The 20,725-nt window shown below is 61.3% G+C and overlaps 1 protein-coding gene across 5 annotated transcripts in view; it reads left to right on the forward strand.

Annotated features, from left to right (window-relative positions):
• Col5a1 (collagen type V alpha 1 chain) overlaps positions 1-20,725 on the forward strand; it is a 137,155-nt gene that overhangs the window by 77,125 nt on the left and 39,305 nt on the right. For all 5 annotated transcript variants that reach the window (XM_071601135.1, XM_071601136.1, XM_071601137.1 and 2 more), the window contains exons 17-32: positions 728-781; positions 1,794-1,847; positions 2,874-2,927; positions 4,402-4,446; positions 5,936-5,989; positions 6,550-6,594; positions 7,165-7,218; positions 7,348-7,392; positions 8,353-8,406; positions 10,687-10,731; positions 11,213-11,266; positions 11,874-11,918; positions 14,099-14,152; positions 16,110-16,217; positions 16,949-17,002; positions 17,705-17,758. In XM_071601135.1, the coding sequence (XP_071457236.1) occupies positions 728-781; positions 1,794-1,847; positions 2,874-2,927; positions 4,402-4,446; positions 5,936-5,989; positions 6,550-6,594; positions 7,165-7,218; positions 7,348-7,392; positions 8,353-8,406; positions 10,687-10,731; positions 11,213-11,266; positions 11,874-11,918; positions 14,099-14,152; positions 16,110-16,217; positions 16,949-17,002; positions 17,705-17,758 (873 nt within the window). The remainder of the gene's footprint in view (positions 1-727; positions 782-1,793; positions 1,848-2,873; positions 2,928-4,401; positions 4,447-5,935; positions 5,990-6,549; positions 6,595-7,164; positions 7,219-7,347; positions 7,393-8,352; positions 8,407-10,686; positions 10,732-11,212; positions 11,267-11,873; positions 11,919-14,098; positions 14,153-16,109; positions 16,218-16,948; positions 17,003-17,704; positions 17,759-20,725) is intronic.

The raw sequence follows: 20,725 nt of genomic DNA on the forward strand, positions 1-20,725 counted from the left end.
CTGTGGCACTTGGAGACCCAAAGCTGCTGCTGTCCGGGTGGGTGATTTTTGATGGGCGGCGGCTGCCAGACCATGGCCCTGTTTGACCAAGGGCGCATGGGAAATGGAGAAGAGGGCCACTGCTGGGCTGGCGCCTTTGTGCCGAGCCAGCTGCTGTTCCTCGTTAGCGAGCGGAGCTTGGCAGAATTTACAAGGCTGGCTGAGCCCCTGGCCCCTGGGGCCTTTGTAGTGGACCCTGGAGGTCCAGGCCCTGCCCTTCAGCCCCGTGGCCAATCAGGTAGGCTCTGTGGGCTTGTCCATGGCTGGAGGTCATGATTTTAGGAGTGGCCAGCAGGGGCAGAGTGACTGTGCCTTGAGGTCGCTGTGTGGCCTGAGTGAGATGTGTCCCCTCTGGACCTTTTTCTTCTGTGGTCAGACGGACTAGCCAGACAACTCTTTCCCTGCACTCCGAGAGGGAGTGCTGTGCAGCTAGTTGGTGTGGATGGTCCCCAAGCCCACGGGTGGATGGTCCCCAGACCCGGAGAGGCAGGTGGCGTCCTGCCCCTTTGGCAGTCAGGACGGCGAGACTCAGCCAGACGGCACCCTATTTTGAGTGGTCGGGGTACAGCGTGGCATAGCTGGGGGGCTTTGGCCTGTGGCAGGTGCCCCTCAGTGGCACCCTGGGCCTGGCGAGGGCCTCAGAGGGACGCCCGCCCCTGGAATCGACAGTGTGCCTCCTCTGTTCCAGGGCCGAGCTGGGAGCGATGGAGCCAGAGGCATGCCCGGACAGACGGGCCCCAAGGTAGGCCGCCGCCCGCACCCCGTGTGCCCCTGCGCCCCGCCATGTGGCGGACAAGCAGGCTGGAGTGTGACCATGGGGAGGGCTCATTTGGATCAGACTCGCTGGCTTGTCTAAGTCGGGCTGGCGGGTGACTTTAAGGACAAGGGTGACGGCTGCAGCCATTTTCTGGGGACAGCTTGCTCCTTTTATGGGGGTGCTGAGCAGGGGAGAGGTGGGATCCTGGCCATGAGAACCACTGTGAATGTGCAGGTGGCTAGGCCACCCGGGGACATGTGTGCCCCGAGGTTGTCAGAGGACATACTGACTTTCTTCTCCACGGAGGAGCCACCGTGGGGACAGCAGTGTTTGGAAGGGGAATGGAGCCTGGTTGTCAAGAACGCCAGGTGCCCTCCGCACTGGTGGCCCTGAACTGGCAGAGCTCGACTGCCTCCTGAGAGTCTGAGCCAATGAGATACTGTGGGCTTCCGCGCCCTGGGGCGGAGAAGATCAGAGTCTGATTGGATCTGTCTCCATAGTTTATGGTGTTCTTTCCTCAACAAAATTATTGAAAGCTTAAAATATCCTACACTTGACCCCCGCCCCACCCTGGGAGACGTGGACACTGCTCCCGGCTGCAGGAGGCATGGCCGGGCTGGCCTGGTGCCTGTGGAGTGTGGGCAGCCCTGGAGGCCTGAGGCCGCAGCAGTGGGAACACAGGCAGGTGCTCCCCCCTCATGGGCCCGTCTGCAGGGGACCGAGAGTGGACAGGCACACACATCACGGCAGCCACTCCAAGTGCTGCGGTGTCACTGCTGGTGGCCACCCACGGCCCGCGGCTGTCTCCCTTTACAACCTCTGCTGGTGTCAGGGCAAGAGGGGGCTTGCAGACCCCAAGCAGAGGGTTCCAGTCAGTGGGCTGCCCAGGAGTCACCAAGGCTCCTGGTGCAGGGAGCAAGACACTGCAGGAATCTGCCCATGGGGTGGCCACCACTGTGCCCATCTGTGTGCAGTGACAGTTCTCTTGTCTCCACAGGGTGACCGCGGCTTCGATGGCCTGGCGGGGCTTCCGGGAGAGAAGGGCCACAGGGTGAGTGTTCTGTGTGGGAGGTGGAAGGGTCAATCACAGAGCCCCTTCCCGAGCCCCTTCCACACAATGGCTCCCTTAGGGGGTTGGGTGGTCACCCAGCAGAGCACAGCAGGTCAGCCAGTGGAGCGGAGCCCCAAGACTTTGTCTCTGTGGAGGGAGAGTCAGCCAAAGCAGGGGATTCGTCATGTGCAGTGCATAAGGAGCGGTCCCAGTGGCCCTCACTCGGGGACACGGGGGCTGGAGTTGCGTCTCCCTGTGGAATCCGGCTCTGTGAGCTGAGCCTTTCATGCCCTTGTTCCGTGAGCTGCTGAGCAGGACACCTCCCTGTTAGGGGTGGTCTGGGAGGGGGATAGTCACAAGCAGCCGTCCCCGTTAAGGAGGGTTGGGGTCAGGGCCACCCTGGCCGCTGCCCTGGTTTTCTCACCTGCCTGGGGTGGACCCGCATGGTGCCTCCTGTGTCTCAGCAGAGGTTTCTCCCTGAACTGTGCCTCTTTGGAATTTTGCACATTGGGGACCTACAGACCACATATGTGTGCACACGCGGGCACGCTGGGTCTTGCCGGGAGACGGGCCGTGCTCCCCGTGGTGCAGTGGAGTGATGCGGTCCCCAGCTGTGCTCTCCAGCGGCCTCGTGAAGATGGGGATGCATGGCTCTGGCCGCTCTCTGACTCAGTGCCAGTCCTTCTGACTGTCGGGCACAGACAGGGCACCAGCTGTGTGTCTGGCCTGATGCCACAGGAAGCCTGAGATGGAGCAGCCTCACGCAGAGCCCCAGGCTGAGGGTGGGTCACACTCTGCCTGGTATCCAGGGGGGCCCTCATGCTTGTGGGCCCCCCAGACGGCCAGGTGCTCAGCTAGCCACCGCAGGCCATCCACTCAGCACACCCAACCTCCCCCACCCAGACAGGCCCTCGGGGGCTAGGGATCTTCAGGACCAGAATTGCAGAACCAGGAAACCAGGGCTTGACACAAACTGAGGGTGACCTGCTCAGGAGTGACTCACTTTGACTCTGGTTGACTCCCTAGGGTGACCCTGGCCCTTCTGGCCCACCAGGACCCCCAGGAGACGACGGAGAAAGGGTAGGTGTCCTGTCACATCTCAGCTGCAGGTGCTGCCCTGCTCCCCAGAGAGCTTGGCAGGAAAGCCACAGATGGAGCCCAGCAGCGCCCTGCCTGGGGCGCCAGTGTGGGGAGGGCCGGCGGCGGTGGAGGAGGAGGGGTCTGAGCGTGTGGGCTGAGGGGAGGGGAGATACAAGCAAATCCCAAACATTTACTTTGCTTTATCGTCCTGCCCATGCGGAGAGGCCAGGAGTGCCTTTTACCTGTCACAGGTCTCAGGAAAAGCACCTCTAATTGCAGGAGGCAGGTGCCCCAGATCACATGGGAGGGAAGGTGCCAGAGGCCTAATGAGCTCTGCATCCCGCTGATGGCGTGTGATGAGGTGTCAGGGGTGTGCAGGAGCCGCGCTGGCTGGGGCGGCTGGAGCCGGGGGGTGTGGGGGATGATTGTCCTCCGCCCTGGGGGGGGCAAGTGGCTGCACATGTGAGCAGAGCGAGGGGGGCAGCTCCCCCAGATTTGGGAAGACAGGCTGGAGTTGGGCCGGGCTCACGCACCAGAGGTCTCTCTCTGTCACTGCATCCCCACGGGGGCTGGAGGCCATGTTACCCTGTGACAGGGATGCTGAACGCTGCTGCCTTCTGTGCACCCATCGCTAGACAGCCTCTCGGGGGAGGTTCAAGAACCCCGGGAAATGAGAAGTACTGGCGGGGCCACTCCAGCAGCATTTCTGTCCACCAGCCTTCACTGACCTGTCAGGGCACCTTCTTGGTCTGGGCCTCAGCACAGTCGGCTGTAAGATGAGAAGGAAGAAGGGTCCTTCCGGATGCCCCTGCCTCTTGTGTGCGTGTGTGCACTGGTGTGCATGTTCATGGCTGGATGTGCACGCAGGTGTGTGCATACTTGCACGTGTGTGGTGTGTGTGCATGACCGTGGGTGAGCGTGTGTGCACGCAGGCTGTGTGCTTGCATGTGTGGGGAAGGTAGGAGAGAGCGGTGGCCCATGAGGACCAGTGTGCTGGCCTGCGGCTCCGGCTCCGGCTGGGAGCCAGGGGAGCACTCCTGCCCGAAGCCAAGAGGAAAAGGCTCTTGGTGGTTGGCCCCTGGGCTTCTCTGGGCTCTGGCAGAGACCTCAGGCTCCCCAGGGGCTGGCCAGGGACTCTGGTGAAGAGAATCCCAAGATTCTCCCTGATGTCCCTCCTTCCCAGATTCTGTCATTTGCCAGGGTAGCCAAGATCTTTGAATTCAGGGAGTCCTCTGCCCTGCTGCCCCTTTGCTGTGGCTGAGGCCTGTGAGCTCCTGAGTGGGGCTTCTCAGAGGCTCCCTGTCACCTGCACATCTGTGCCCCTGCTACTCCCTGGGCCTTTCCTGCTGCTACAGGACCAGTCACCTCCATGTGCCGGAGCTGCCCCAGCCAGTGAAGCCTACTGCATACCAGAGGGAAAGGTGTCCCAGCCTCACAGCTTGTCCCTGAAATCCCACCTTCTTCTCCTCCACAGGGCGATGATGGAGAAGTCGGGCCCAGGGGGCTGCCTGGGGAGCCTGTAAGTGTGCCAGTGGGTGCCATCTGGGCCTGGTGGGGTGGAGATGGGCTGCACAGGAGGTTGCCTCTGGAGCAGCGTCTGGGGTTTACTGCAGTAAGATTAGAGAACCTCAGCCTGAGGACAGAGACAGACGCTGGCACTTCCCTGGGAAGGAAAGGAGAGACCACCTTGTGGTGCTGGAGAGCACACCAGCCTCCCTGCAGGAGGAGGCCTGGGCCCTGGAGGGTTGTGGCGGGCATCCAGGGGCATCATGACAGGTGATCAGGAACATCATGGTGGAGGCCTAGGGACATCATGGTGGGTCTGCACACCTCTGCCATGGCGGGTCCCTGGGGACAGTCACAGGGCCTGCATCAGCTCAGGTTCTGATGGGTGCACTTTCCCATGGGGAGCTTCTAGCAACGCCCTGTCCGACCCCCAGGCAGGGAGCTCTCTTCCCTCAGCGGGCACATGTTTAGGCCCAAAGCAGATTTCCTTAATGATCGAGGGACGCTGATTTCTCTTCACTGAGGGTGGCTCCGAAACCTCCCTTGTTACCCAAGTCAGGCGGCTGTTTGCATCTGGCAATGTTAATTGATGAGAAATATTGCAAACGCTGTGTAGAGGAGAGTGCAGGGTTGGCCTGTGCGGATTCACTGGGACTAAATTATACCCTGGATGTCTGATTAGCCGCTAAGGGGAATCCATCAACACCATTCTCCTTAGCACGCGTCCGAGCAGTGCCTTCTGGGTTATTAGCTTCTGGAAAACATTAATATGACTGGGTATTAAAATAACGAAGGAAACACTTAAGAGGCAATGGACGTGGGAGGATTTCTCCTCTACTGAATTTGGAGAGGTTCTGTTAAAGTTAAGGGTACCTGAAATCCATGTGGCTTGGCTAAAGTTTACCTGATTCCACCCCCCGCCCACCCGTGGCAGACAGGGACTGGACGCTCGCTACTAGAATCTTGTCAGCCTTTCCAGGTGGCAGGTGCCTTGGGGCTATGCGCCCTGGCTCATGGGACCATGTGCAACTCGGGAGTGAGTGGTGGCCATGGGACGAGATCCTGGGTTCCCAGCAGAGACCTAGTTTCTCCTGACCCTGCTCCCTGCAGCCTTGGACTCTGTGAGACCAGAAATAACAGCTCCTGTTAGTGTGCACTGGGACTCAAGAGAGGGCCGAAAACAGGAACTGGACAAAGTGCCCTGTACAGTGGGGGACAGCAGTGGTGCTTCTGTGGGAGAGGTCTGGTCCTGCCTGTCCCAGCAGGTGTCAAAGGCCATGTCCTCAGTTCCCCCGCCTCAGTTCCAGGCACCCCCTGCCTCTGATTCCCAGCACCAGGGTGGAGAGGTAGGGGGTGAGAGGGCATCTGGGCCAGGCTCCCCAAGACCTGGGTCACCCGCCAAGCACCGGGAGGAGCCAGGCTGTGGGGCACAGGATTCGTGGGGGCCTGGGGATGTGGGCTGGGACTCCTGACAAGTTTGTCTTCCTTGCTCTTTCTTGCAGGGGCCACGTGGTCTGCTTGGGCCAAAAGGGCCCCCAGGCCCTCCAGGACCTCCCGTAAGTCCTGTCTCCTCATGTTATGTGTTCCCGTGATGACCTTGGAGACCCTGCCACCCAGCTGGTGGCTCATTTGGGCACTGGGAGAGCACATGCAATGTGACCCTTCTGCACAGCTGCCTGCTGCTGGTGTGAGGGGCGTGGATGGGGCTGGAGGCTGGGGTTGCGGCAGGCCAGCTCCTACCTGTCCCCATCACGTTTCCATGTCCACTCCCTGGCATCAGCACCTGCCGGGTCTTTGTCAGCAGAGCTCCAGGGCACCATGTCCTGAGGGACCTTCCTGCAGCTCCTGTGCACGCTCCGGAAGGAGGCAGAGCCCTGGTTCCCATGGGGCTCTTTCCTGGGGCCTGCCTGAGGCCCTTCTAGAAGGCGCTTGCCCACAGGATACTGGGGTGGCAGCTCGGCTCGCCTTTGGCTGAGGCCTAGGGTCTGGTCGGTGGACCTTCTGCAGAAGGGATTTAGGTTCAGGTCTTCTGCTCCTCCGGGGGACTGCCCTCCGACACAGTTTTCCTTTTGAGCATTTCCAATGTACCATGTCTTTCCCTTTACATCCCCTGCAGGGCGTAACGGGTATGGATGGCCAACCAGGCCCGAAAGGAAATGTGGTGAGTCTGGGGCTGCCAGGGCTGGGCTTCATGGTGACAGCCCTGGGCACACTCCGAGCCCAGCTGGGGAGCTCTGGCCCTGTCCACAGCAGCTGGCACTGGGGAGCAGAGGGCCAGACTCAGAGCCCCCAGTGCTAAAAGCTGAGTTGGTGTTTGCCCATCCCATGCTGCTGAAGTCAGGGAGGCTCAGGGGGAGGCCACCTTCTTCCTGTTCTGGAGGAGCTGACGGCAAAGCCATCAGGAGATGAGTCCCGGGCCCTGGTCCTTTCCAAGGGCACTGGGGAACATCAGCAAGACAGGAGGACTGGGCACCAGTGTCCCAGTGCCCTCTACCCTCCTGCTGGGAGGTGTCCGGACGCGTCTGTAGGAGCACGTTGTCTCTGGGTCGAGGTGCCGTCTAGGCCCTGCTCTCTGGGGAACCCCACCTCTTTCTGCCGGGCTGACCCCACACATCAGCCTCTGTGCTGCTGTCAGGAGCTAAGAACATATGGAGAGGATGGGGTGCCCCCACCCGAGGGACGGGGTGCAGCTCCCTGAGCTCCTCTCAGGGCTTGCTCTGGTTTCCCACAGGGTCCCCAGGGAGAGCCTGGCCCCCCCGGACAGCAGGGTAATCCTGGTGCCCAGGTAAGTGGCCTGGGGACACAGCTCTGGGGCATCAGGCGTGGGGGCTGTGGGTCTCCAGGCAGCGGGAATGGGAGGAAGGCCAGGGCTCCAGCTCAGCCTTCTCCTCACCTCTCCTGGCTCTTCCCGCAGGGTCTTCCAGGCCCCCAAGGTGCAATCGGCCCTCCAGGAGAAAAGGTAGGTGGGTCTGAGCTGGGCCCGAGGGGCTTTTTGGTGCCGGCATGGGAGGCCAGCTGCCCTCACCCGCTCTCCCTGGAATTGCAGAAGCTCAGCTACGGGGAAGTGACAAGTCAGCCGTGGGCAAGGTCTCGGGTCCCTGTCCTGTGCGGACTCCTAAACACAGTCCTGCATCCTTTCGTTCACTCGCCAGCTCTGCCGTGGGGGGCTGGATTTGGCAAGAATAGAAAATACATGACGCACAGTTAAATTTGAACTGTGTCGATCTGAAACTGGGCGTCGTGCTTTGTGTTGCTAAATTTGGCGACCCTAAACCCACCACCAGTACCTGCTGAGTCCCGTGCTGGGACTTGTTTCCACAGGGCCCCCATGCCTGGCTGAGGGTGGGGGCCTGGGTCCTCTGCAGTCGGGGGCTCGTCCCAGCCTGGGCATGTCGAGTACTGCAGAGCACCTTGACCAGCACAGCCAAGAACCACGGCGGAGGTGGGGTGCGGGTGGTTCTGAATGAGCCAGAATCCCCGGAAGGGCTGGTTCCAACCCAGATGGCCACTGGCCGGGGCCCTCTGAGTGTGGCCCAGGATGCCGATCAGTGACACTGTGTGGCTGTGGTACTAGGCCTTCGGGGGCCAGGGAGAGGCATGAACAGATCCCCTGGTGCGGCAGTTGCCCTGTCTGAGGAGCAGAGGAGAGCTTCCGGCAGGCTCCCAGAGAGCCGGCGGGTGGGAGGGGGTGTCAGCGAGGGTGGGTGCAGCACTAGTGAGGGTGGGAGTTCTGTTCCCGGGGCTAAACCAGAGCTCTGGCAACAGAGGGAGGGGGGGCTGTCCTTGAGTGCTGGGGGCGGCGCAGAGGGGTGCCTCTGAGCAGGCTTCTCAGGAGAAGAACCTGGGGCGCAGCGAGGGCTGGGCACGCCTAGGGGTGAGGTAAACCAAGGCATGTCCCCACGGACTCTGTTTCTTCTAGGGTCCCCTGGGTAAACCAGGCCTCCCAGGAATGCCGGGCGCTGACGGACCCCCGGTGAGTAGCCTGCCCACGCCACCCCACTGGGGCTTGGGGGCTGGGAAGCCAGGCTCTGGGAACGACACGGGTGCCCTCGCCTGCCTTCCGTGGGGATGGAGGTTGGTCCCGTCCGGTCTCGAGCTTGATCGCTCAGAACTGCTGGGTTGGACACGCTCTTCAACCTGCTCCTGTGGAAGGGTGGTGGCTGCACCGGTGGCAGTGTCAGCTCCTCACTGGGGTGTGCCGCTTAGTCACCCCTGAGTCTGGGACTGTGAAGAGGGCTGGCTGCAGCGACCCCAGCCGCGTGCTCGTGGTGTGTACTCTCTGGTCCGAGCACAGGGTGGGAGGGCGGTGCACCAGGGTCTAGCAACGTGTGAGCCTAGCGTGGAGCCCGTCCGACACTGAGGGCAAGTCCCCGTGTGGCCACGTCGTGGGGAGGGGAGCTGGGGGAAGTGGGACCACTCAGAGGCCCTGTGTGCACGCGGTGTGCACCACGCGAGTCCCTCCGTCCCTTCCTGTGAGATGTTGCTGCTGTGGGGTTGGTTTTCTTGTTTGATTTTTGTTTACCAGGGATTGAACCCACGGCTCTTAACCCCGAGCCACACCCCCAGCCCTTTTTGTTTTATTTTGAGACAGGGTCTTACTGAGTTGCTGAGGCTGGCTTTGAACTCTTTTCTCCTGTCTCGGCCTCCAGGGTTATAGGCAGGTGCCACGGCACCCGGCTGGTCTGGGGGTTTTTAATAGTTTTCAGCTGATGCTGAAAGAGAGCCTGTTTCAGAGAACAAGATTAGCTAAATTAATTATTTAAGACCATGTATTTTATTGTTTTAATAACACCATCAAAAACTAAACAAAAAAGTTAAATATATCAACCATTAATTGGTTCCTGTTTACTACACATCTGTCTCTTTGCACTCCAGGGCTGAGGATCATTTAGTCCAGTGAATCTAAAAATCCCAAATTGTCCTTTTTAATCTGAGCAACGAATTACGGTCACTCTGCTCCACGTGGAGTTTTTTGAAAATATGTATGGACTTGGCCACGCGGGAGTTCAAATACTATGAGATCCATCTTTACCAGGATGTCATTTGTGAACCCTTTAATTTATGTCTCTATCTAATTGCATTTTCTAAAGTTAAAAATGGCATGTTGTTATAAACGATTATAAACACAAGGGTGACGTGGAGTCACCCTCCCGTCTCCCAGGGTCTCTCTGTGGGCCTGGGGCTGCTGTTGCCTTCTGAGCAGGCCAGGTGTGCCTCAGGCCCCTGCAACATGGGACGGGGATGGCCAGCCCATGCCGTGCAGGGAGGTGCCCCTCCCAGATGCACCTGTTTGGGTCTCAGCCTGGTCCCTGCACCAAAACCTCCACAGAGTGGGGAGAGAGGGCCTCGGAACCGTTCCCCTGGAGCCTGCAGGTGCCCACCACCCTGAGCTCTCCAAGCCAGAGGTGGTGCTTTAAAATAGCACACAGGGCTGGACACTCGGGTGTGGTGTGCTCACAGTCGGGACCACAGGTGGACGGGAAGGCCCTGGTGGCCCCAGAAGCAGCCTCTCCTGGTGCACAGAGCGGGGAGATTTGAAAGAGCCTTCCTACAGCAGCACCCGGCTGCCACCCGCCAGGGGCCCGTTCTGCTTGGTCTTTGCTTTCCTCTTGGCTGGAGAGTTCTGGTTTTGAAGACAGGGAGATGGATGTTAAACGGGTGAAGAAGCAGGAAGCATGTGGAGGCCCTTGCAGCACCCAGGTGCCAGTGTTCAAGCCGCTGTCAGGCCACGGGGGAGCGGCAGGTGCACCGGGTCCCTGGGACAGTATGGAGCCAGTAAAAATCTACTTCAGCTGAACCCAGCAACTCGAGGAAGGCGCACGCCCTGTTCACTTTGTCAGACCCGGTGCGCGTGCAGAGCAGATGGATTAGAGCTCCCGTCACACAGTCAGCCACGGCGGCTGTGGCTGCGGAAGTCATGAGGGGCCTCGTCCCTTCCCACCCGCCTAATTGTCTACAGTGAATGTATATTACTTTTTAATCAAAAAAAATATCAAGTGCAAATAATGGGAGCTAGATTATTTCCCATCATGGAAGCAGGGCCCCGTCGGGTGTTGGGCGAAGGCCCGTGCCGGAGACTCAGCGCCCACCATTTGTTCCGCCTCCTGCCTGCTCTGCCACCACGGCTGGTTTTCCTGGGGAGGGAGGAGCTGGGGCACTGTGACCCTTACTGCCACCTCTTAGGAATGCAGCAGAGGATGGGATACCCGAGGGAGGTGGCACTGACTAATGAAGGATTTCCCCTTTGTGACAGGGCCACCCTGGCAAAGAAGGCCCTCCTGGAGAGAAAGGAGGCCAGGTGGGTACTGGCCATGGCCGCTGATGGCTGTGCAGGTCCTGGGCTAGGGTGGGGAGGCAGGGGTACCTCCCGAGAGCCCTGGATGCTCATCAGCAAGCCCTCTGGCTGCTGAGGGACGTCCCTTTGTGGAGAGCCAGCCTGTCCTCCCGTGGGAAGCGGCCACTTTACCCACGGCCCCTTGGGGGGTGCATGTCTTTGGTGGCAGCTCTGTCCTTCCAGGCACCCGTGTTGCCTCAGCCCGTCTTGCTCCAGGACCTTCTGTCACTCCCAGACTGCTGGTGGGATGCGGGGTGTCACCTCTCATCATGTGACACTACCCGCTGTCTTTGACGTTAGGGCAGGGGCCGCTGTGTCCCCCCAGGCCTCTGTGGGGCCCGATGCTGGTGGAAGCCGGGTCCTGTCTCTCGCTGAGGGACCTGGAGTTGGCTGCAGTTACCCAGGTGCCTAAAGGGAGTTGACAGCTTTTTTCCTTTGGTTTTAGGGCCCACCTGGCCCCCAAGGTCCCATCGGTTACCCAGGTCCTCGAGGAGTCAAGGTGAGGAATCTATGGAGCCCCGTCTTCCTGGAGGTCAGGGTGGGGGGAGGACACGGCTGGCTGACTCTGGGGAGCTCTTCTGCAGTTAAGCCTCCCTCCTGCCTGGCCCCGGAGTAGCCTGGTATGCCATCAGGTGGGATGCTGTGGGTCGACAGCACCCGTAAGGGCAGATTCGGGGCAGGGCACAATCTCCAGTCAGCCTACGCACTGCCATCGGAGGGACAGGAGAGTGTCCTTTGGCCCTGTGTGCCATGCTCTGAGCCCAGCGGCTCTCAGACTTCACAGGCCTCAGAGCCTGGGGTGTCTCCACAGGGAAGACAGAGCCGTTTGCATGTTTGAAGGGTGAGAATGGAAGTCTGCCTCCCCCCCCCCACAGCAGTGGGCAGAACAGAGCCCTTGACAGACAGACGTGCAGATGGCCACTTGCTCACTTGTGTTTCCACCCGGAAAATGCCCGCAACCTCGCTAGGCAGGGCTCAGAGCCCCTGCAACATGGACAGCACGGTCCCACTGGCCTGCCAGCACTGGCCGGGTCTGCTTGGCGCTGTGTGGTTGAATCAGCGGAGGCTTGGGTTCACGCGCTCTCTTCTTTTTTCTACCTGTGCAGGGGGCAGATGGCATCCGTGGTCTGAAGGGCACCAAAGGTGAGAAGGTAAGTATCTGCTCCTTCCAGCCGAGAGCCTAGCCTGGCCGGAACAGGACCCGCTGGGTGGCCCCACACCAGCATGTCAGCACGGCCAGCGGAGGAGGTGTGGCTTCTGAGTGCCGAGGGCAGCTGAGGCCACTGTGCAGGGAAGTGCGTGTGCACCAGGGGGATGAATAGTGGAGGGCAGGCCCGGGGTCCCCTGGGTGCATCCTGGAGGGCCCCGTGCATCTGGTTCACGCCTCTGCCCACGGGCTTGGTAGTTAGGGTTCTTCCCAGGCAGCCCCCACAGCTGCAGAGGTGCGCACTCCTGCAGCTGAGCTGGGCCAGGCGGGAGTGGGCTGGCGCTCGGTCCCCGGGCTCGGAGGGCGCTGCCAGCCCACAGCCCTGGGCACGCGCACACACGCCCACACGTGCGACAGCACGCCCGGTGTGAGTTAGTACAAAGCCCCCGCTCAGCACGCTGCTCTGTCCTGTCCTGCACCACGGGTCAGATTGGGCACGGGTCAGATTGCATCGTTCTGGTTAGTGAACATCTGAGACGGGCCACTGTGTGTGCTGGCCGGGGTCAGTGCTCAGGGACCAGCAGTGGTGATGTCCTCGGCCACATGCAGTGGTGGGCTCACCACATCTATCCTCTCAGTTCTGGACGAGGCCCAGAGCCACCTTCCAGGCCTGTCCCATGGGTGGGCCCCAGGGCTGCGTGGCCCTAGCCCCTCCCATCATGGCCACCTGTTCTCTGGCATCCCCCTCAGAGGTTTTCCACGGGGACTTGGCCTCCCTTGCGGGTGGCCTGTGAGGCTTCCCAGGGGCTCGGACCTGGGGTCGGAGGGCAGGGAGGCCGCGGGCAGCAGCTCAGGTGGCCTCTTCTCTCTCTGGGACGGTGCTCATGCCCTGCTGCTCCTTGCTGGGCCCCTGGGGGACCTGCCAGCCTGATCCACACTCACGTTGGCACATCAAGGGCTGCCACCGGACCCGAAGTGACAGGGCAGTGGCACCACCGTGGCCCCACCCAGCCTGTGCCCTCAGTGGGCTGTCCTCAAGGAGGACAGGCCAGGCCCGCACAGGCGCAGCTCCCTCCAGAACACACCTGGGCCAAGGTGGGACCCCCTGGTTCCAGGGGATTTGGGGCTGCTGAGCAGTTTGGCCCAGGATGGTGCCTGTAGACACCCAGGGCCTTAGGGACAGGCACAGTCCCTTAGGAACAGAGGTCCCCCCAGCAGGGTTCTTGTCACAGCCCATGTCTCAGAATCCCCATCCCCCTGGTTCCCAGGGTGGCTCTGCTGTTTTGAAGGTGGCCTCCTGGAGTCCCAGCTTTGTCCTACCAGCAACAGAGATGCTTGGGAGGACGTGACTGAGTCACATGGAGGCAGCCATCTTGCCAGGACAGTCCCTGGGCTGTCCTGAGGGGTGCTGGAAGGGGTGGGAGGGGACGTGGGGGACTGTGGCCCTGGCACTCCAGCCGACTCCGCGGCCACAGCTGGCCAGCTGTGGGCACTGTGTGAACACTGGGTGGGCGCCTCGGGGCCCACTGGGTGGGAAGTGGGCCAGGCTCCAGGCGGCGAGGCCTGACCCTCAGGCTCCCCGTTCCCTCCTCTTGGATGGAGGCCCGGCCCCGAGCAGGGAGAGAAGACCTGGCCCCCTCCCTGGTGCCAAGCTCAGCCTCTGTGGAGGTCAGAGGGCTTTCTGCCTGTGGTCTCCTGGAGGGGACAGGAGGTCGCTCACCCTTGACACCTTCCCTGTGGGTCCCCAAGTCCACAAGTGGCACAGCTCATGTAAAAGCCAGGGTTGCCTTCTTCTTGGCTTCTGGTGACGCTGATTTTTTATTTGCAACGCCACCAGAGCAGCCCAAGTCCCCTCCTCAAGTGTCAGCCCACTCGCCTGCTCCCGGCCTTCAGTGCTGAGAGGACACAAAGCTGCTCTGAGAAACAATGCCCGTGGCTGGGGCTCGCTCAGCACAGCACAGGCAAACCAGGCCGCTGACCACCAGGCCCGCTGACCACCAGGGCCGCAGCCTCAGCTGCCAGGCGCTGAGCCCGCGGGTTAGCAGGAGCACGCTTCACAAGGCCGAGCACAGGGTCCCCCCATCCAGGCTCCCACCGCAGGTCTCCGTGCCAGTGTGGGGGTGGGGAAGCAGTGCCAGGGAGCGGGGGCTTTGCTCTGGGTTAAGGCCGACTCATCCCCTCCAGGGTGAAGATGGCTTCCCTGGATTTAAAGGCGACATGGGCATCAAGGGTGACCGGGTAAGTGTCCAGCTAGGGAAAGGCAGAGTGGCACAGGGTTCTGGGGAGGGGTGCGGGGTGTTTGTGGCTGTGGAGTGTCTTCTCAGAATGGAGGTGCCACCTCTGTGGGGACTCCTGGTCCTGAGCCGGGGTGGTCTGAGCCCTGGAGCCGGGCTCTCTGCAGTTCTGCTCACCTCGTCCTCAGTTTCCAGCTTGGAGGCTGGAGTGCTGTCCCTGTATGACCCTGGGGACCACCCCTCTGCCCTGGGTCCCACACAGGTGGGTCCACGGGGACTTGTTACTTCCCGGCTGATCAGGTGGGTTATGGAACAATTTGTGACTGCGGGCCGGGAGATGGGTGGCCAGGGAGGGGAGAGCGAGGTTATGGAATGAAGCAGTCGGTGGAGTACCTCCCCAGGCCACAGCCAGTCACTAGCAGGGCCACACCCTGCTCAGCCCTGGTGTTGGACAGTCTGGTGCTGGGCCTGCGGGAGAAGCCCCAACAACCTGGCTGGTTCTCTGTGTCCCAGCACTGGGGGAAGGTGTGCTGGAGGGCAGGGCTCACAGGTGACAGGCATGGGGCCGAACGCCAGCTGTGCTGTCACATAAGCAAGGAGAGGGTGTAGGAGTGACCCAGAGAGGGTTTCCAGGTAGTGGCCACTGCCTGGTGGCTTCCCAACAACTCCAGGCTGAGTCAGAGCCCAGGCAGAGGGATGAGCTGCCTGTGCTCAGGGGCCACACACACTGGGCTGACCTTGTCGCTGACGTGGCCTGTCGTCTGCTGCTGTGATTATCCTCCAAAGCAGGACCTGAGGGCGCCTCATAGAACATGCCAGAACCAGAGGCCCTGGGTACTTGGCACCTTGTCCCACCTGGCAGGCAAGTGCCAGCAGCGATAGCCCATCACTGGAGGGAGAGCAGGAGGGCGGTCTCTGTGACGTCCTGGCTGCACCGCTGTGGGCGGCCGGCGCTGCAGACCGTGCCTCCTAGTGGAGGGCCAGCCCTCCTCACCCCTGCCCTCCGATGACTCAGCTCACAGGCTTGGGGTCCAGGTGACAGGGCACGGCTTTAAATACAGACGATTTCCCCCGGTCTCAGCGGCAGCCAGATGAGGGTGGGAGGGCTGCAGGACATACCCCTCGGGGGCAGCTGCCGCCATCACACTTCCCAGAGCAGGTGTGCCATCGCGCCCAGAGCTGAGGCTCATTGAGGAGGACAGAGGAAGGCCCCTGGGCTCCCATTCTCCCACAGACCAATGAGGCGGCCGTTGGTCTCTGTCCCTGCAGTGCACAGTTTTGGTGTGGGCTCTTCAGCTGTTCTGCAGCTGCTCTTGGAAGCAGTTGGTCAGGGGGACTCACCACTGACCACCTGCTTGGGCAGGTCCTGTCCACTCCGCCACTGAGCACCGGGACAGCTGTTCAGAGCCAGAGTGGTGCTGCCCTCGGCCTCAGCAGGCTGCTGGGCCCCCTCCTCAGCCTCCACCTGTCACCTGGGGGTGTTGGAATAGGGCAGAATGAAGCCCACTGTCCCCAGCATGTGTTCTGGGGGTCTCCTGTGACCTGGTTTTGCCCAGGTAGCTGCCCAGTTGGAGGCTGCCCGTCTCCAAGGCTGCTGGGGTTTCAGAAGAAGGCAGGTCCCATCCACCCGCTGCATTTACGGAGGTAGCTGTTCAGCGCCTCCATTGTTAACAGGTTCTTTCAGCCAAGAGGCCCTTGACGTGGGCGAGGTAATTGGGAAGAGCAGGCCCTTGAGCATGTAGCGGGCACGCTTGGTGCAGAGGGACGGCACACCCTCTAGCAGCGCCCGTGATTGGCCACATGATGGGCTCTGGAGCAGGCCCTCTGCTCAAGTGAGGCCAAAAGGCCAAGTGGCTCTCACCACAAGAGGCCTCCATCCAGCCTCATGCCCGGGACCGTGGCTGGAGTCCTCAGCCTGGCGAGACTGTGGGGTCCCCCTCACGTCCTCTGTTTGACTGCAGGGGGAGATCGGCCCACCTGGACCCAGGGGAGAAGATGGCCCTGAAGGCCCGAAGGGTCGTGGAGGTCCCAATGGTGATCCCGGTCCCCTGGGGCCCACTGGGGAGAAGGTTTGTGACACTGGGTGGTGGGCCATGCCTGGGAGGGACTGAGCTCCGCTGAGGCTCTAGATAGGCCCCTGCTGATGATCCCGGCCCCCGGGCCCCCAGTAATCGTGCCCCATGGCCATGCACATTGACTGACGGGTCATATGTCGTCCTGCATCTGACCCTTCTGCCCCCCTCGGAGGAGGCTCTTCCCCAGGCACCTGCAAGCTGGGCTCTGAGCTCCCCCAGCCAGATAGAGAGTTTCCATCCTTGAGTTCCTGCCTCCCACTGAGGGTATCGGCACATCCCCGCCATGGCAGGAGGGCACAGCCCTCGATGGCGGCCATTCTTCAGCCTGCCCTGTGCAGCTGCGGGAGGAGCCACCCTGTCCTACCTCGTCCCCTCTAATTAGAAGGAATGGGAGTACAAGTGTCTAAAACTTCCCACCTGACCGCGTGTGGCCACAGGAGGCTGAGCCACGGAGGGAGGACGTTCTTGCCCGGGAGCACTTGGGGATGGCGCGGCACCCAGCTCCTCCCTTGGGCCTCTGCTCTTCCGTCAGTGCAGGGACCATGGGCGCTGTTGTATCCCATGGGTGCTTAGAGGTTCCGCCCCAGAGGACAGCAGGGACTCTGTGGTGACGGTGTCTTTGAATGCTGCCTCCCGCCCCAGCCCGTTGGCTTCCTCTTGGCGCAGAGGAGAAAGCCGAGGACGGCGGTTCTCACCACGATGTGCTTCTTCTTTCTTTTCCCCAGGGAAAGCTCGGAGTCCCCGGATTGCCAGGGTACCCAGGAAGGCAGGGGCCAAAGGTACTTTGAACCGTACTAGGTGTCTCGGCAGGTGTGAGGCTGCCCTGCCCCACCCGGCACTCCCTCATCTGTTCCTTGACCTGGTGGCTTCTGTGGCCCCAGGCTGGTGGTACCGTCCCTGGGGCTCTTGTCTATTAGCAGTTTGTGTTGATCTGGCCAAGTTCAAGTGAGGAGCCTGGCCACCAGTTAAGCCTTCCAGAGAGGGGCAGGACCTAGCCTGGCCTTGGGCAGCTGGGCCCTGGTGGCCCGCTGTGGCCTTCGCCCATTGTCTTGTCCACGGCCAGAGCTCCTGGAACAGTAGACCCCCACCTCACTTGGAGGCTTGGCAGAGTTCAGTCCTGGGGTTGGTGCTGCGGCTTCCTGAGGCTCTGTCCAGGTGCCTTTCTGCCACCGGGTGCCGTGTTCCAGATGGAGGCTGCTTCTGCAGCCTCGGGGTGGGCAGGAGGGTGGTCCCAGGGCTTCGCTCTGGAGTCTGTGAGATGTTCAGGAAATGTTGAGCTGATGAGCAGACGGGTGCCAAGCAGGCAGAGAGGTGGGTGGCGGTGAGTGGATGGTGGATGGGCATCGTGCAGGGTGGCCATCCTGCAGGCAGGTGGGCAGTGCACCCGTGGGTGGGTGCAGCTGATGTCACCCATTGGGGGTGCAGCATAGCGCCCCCTCCTGGCCCAGCTCTCCTGCTTCCTCCTCATCTCTCTCTTTCAGGGTTCTATTGGATTCCCTGGATTCCCTGGTGCCAATGGAGAGAAGGGCGGCAGGGTAAGGACGGGCACCTGCTCTTTTTGCCTTGCTGTGTGGCGGTTGCCCAGTGGCTGCCTACTTCTCCCCATCCTATCCCCAAACCACTTTCCAGATGGCTGGTCTTGAGCCCCGGGCCACTCTCAGTGCTGGGGACTCTGGCAGATGCCGGGGTGGCAGCTCTGTGATAGGCAGGGGCAAAGACAGGAGCGGAGAGAGTGCCGGGAGGGAGCCTTCAGGCCGATGCCCGCGGCAGCCCCAGTTCCCTCCTCCTGCCCGAGTTCCCTCTCCAGGCCAGCTTTAAGGGCAGGGTGCTCACCAACTCCTGGCTAGGCTGGCACCCCTCTGGGACCTGGTTGCAGTGCGAATCTCCAGGTTCATTGTTCCCTGGTGTGCTGTGGCTGCACATGCGCCCAGGGTGCCGAGACGTCCTGCTGTGGGTGGCTAACAAAGGCCTTGTGGGGACTGGGCTAGGGAGCCTTGTCCCCAGCCTTAGGTGGAGCCCCCACTGGCCCAGCCTTCTTGGCAGGAGCCGCTCTGGATGCTCCTTGGTGGAGCCACGGTGCCTGGGCATCACCCGTTGGGAAGGCAGGAGCCACCTGGTCATCTTGGCCCTTGCACTCTGAGCTGCCTGGTCCACAGGCATGCCGGGGACAGAGCAGCTGCCTGTGGGGCGTCCACAGAGCAGGTTCCTCCAGCTCTGCTGCCACCCAGCTGTCCCAGTGCACAGAGCTGTGGGCTGCGGCTCCATCCATGTGTGGCTCCGGGAGAGTGGAGCAATTGTGTCCCGGCGAAGGCCGAGGAAGACCCAGGGCGGCTGAGCAGGTGACAGTGAGCACGTGTGCTCTGCCACTCAGCCACAGAGAAATGCGGGCACCCTCCTGGGCAGGACAGGGCTGGCGCGCTGGGACAGCCTCTGTCCAGGCCTCGGCGGTCTGCAGACCTGCCTGCCGGCCCACCTGTCCGTCACCTCCTGTGTATCATCTACCTGTCTGTAGCATCTGTCACTCACCCGTCAGTCACCTGTTATCTGTTTATCGTCTGTCTTTGTACCTTCTTTCATCTACTGTCTACCTGTCTTCTGTTTATCATCTGTTCACCTGTCGTCTGTCTGTCTGTCTTCCTCTCGGTCATCTGTTCACATGTCTGTCACCTGCTGTCTGTGTATCTGCCATCTACTTACCTGTCTTCCCACCTGCCGTCTGTTTATCCCCCTGTCTGTCACCTGTCATCTTTCCTTCTAAGGACGGCCTGACTGGTGTCTTTGGGGAAGGCTGTCCTTTGGAATACATGGAGGTGCCCATGGCGAACAGTGGCCTGGGTCTCCTAAATGTGGGACACACTGGCATGGCAGGATGTAGACCCCCGTGCCAGGACTGTCCACGTGACACTATAGTAATGAGAACCTTAAGGAGAGGGCACGTGACCACCAGCTGCTGGTGTTGTGGTCTCACCACAGCCGTCCACGGAGGACCACATGGGGCCAGCTGAGGCTGTGCCCCCCATAGCTCAGCCTCTCCCTCACTGACCCTGAGAGTTTGGACAGCTGCTCTGGGTACCCGCTGGCCCCCACTGGCCATGTCCACAGCATCAGCATCGTGGGCCACCAGACAAACCAGAAAGCCTGAGTCATGCCAAGACCTACCAGGCACCTCCAGGCACCGATGCCTGAGCCCAGGTGGGAGCCACTCGCAGCCTCTGTGTGGCACCTGGACGTCCAGCCCTGATCAGGGATGTTCTATCCATTGCTGTTCCAGCCCTGGGCACAGCTCATGACACAGATGTCAGGCCAAGAGGTGGAGGCCATCTGTTTCTTTGAGCACTTTTGAGCACAGGGTAACTGAGTCCGTGGAGCTGGGTCCCTGCCACTTTGCCTTCCCATCATGCACCTCCTGTCTAGGACACAGAATGTAGCCGTCCTGCTGGAAACCTGTGGAGTCTTGCTGCAGAGAGAGGTCTGCAGTACTGGCCTGCTTTTTGACAGGTGGTTTGGGGGATGACAAAGATGGCAGGTACCTTGGCCTGCTGGGTGGGGTGGCCTCCCCTGTGTTTGCAGGAGCTGGAGGCCAGCTGTCCTGGCAGGGGCCCGTGTTCTCTTGTTCAGCACTGAAGCCTCCCTTGGTGCTGGCTCGTCCTCAGAGCCTCAGTGACCCGAGCCGTCCGTCACAGCTCCGGGTCGGGTGTCGGTGCTCTGCCCTTGGCCTCTGGACTTCACGGTCACACCGGCTTCTCTCGGAGGCACTTAAACAGCACACGTTTCTCAAGTCCTTGCTAGATGCAGACACTGCTGGGCACCGGGGACTCGGTGATCACACAAGATGTACCCCTGCTGCCCAGAGCAAAGCCCCCAAGGACTGGCACCCAGGGATGACAAGGGACGATGAGGGTCAAGGATGCACTGGGTGCCCCAGTGCTCCAGAGTGTAACTCTGAGACCTGAGGGCCTTCACAGTGGTGGTGACACTCCTGCTATGACCTGCAGGAGGGACGGAAGAGGGGCCAGTCAGGGCCGTGGAAGGTGGGAGGAGACAGAGGAAGCTGGTATGTGCTGGGCCCAGGCAGCCACCCATTGCAGGGCCGACCAGGTCCACAGGGAGGCTTTCCCAGGAAGCTCTGTCCCAGTGTGGGGAAGGGGCTGGGGAAGGAGACCAAAGGGCTGGAGTGGGAGCTGTGGGGGTGGTGCTGTCCCGGAGGCTCTTTTGCTCAGAGATTCTGCTCGGTGGTGGCCTCTAGGTCAGGGCTGGGGTGCTGCACAGCCTGTGGCTTCTATGTGTCTGCCTCTGACCTGAGAGCCTCCTGAATAGGTCTGTCCTGGCTTCTGCAGAGCTGGTGGCTGGCTTCCGTGGCCTTAGTGGGGGCGTGGTTAAACAGGAAGAGCATCAGGGACATCAAGCTGGTTGCAGCCAGGCACAGAAGCCAGCAGAAGCGAAGCGATGCCCATCAATGGCCTGCCCCCACCAGGGGGTGGGGAGCAGCCTTTTGGACACCC

The sequence above is a fragment of the Marmota flaviventris genome, chromosome 13 (genome assembly GCF_047511675.1).
Source record: "Marmota flaviventris isolate mMarFla1 chromosome 13, mMarFla1.hap1, whole genome shotgun sequence".
NCBI lineage: Eukaryota > Metazoa > Chordata > Mammalia > Rodentia > Sciuridae > Marmota > Marmota flaviventris.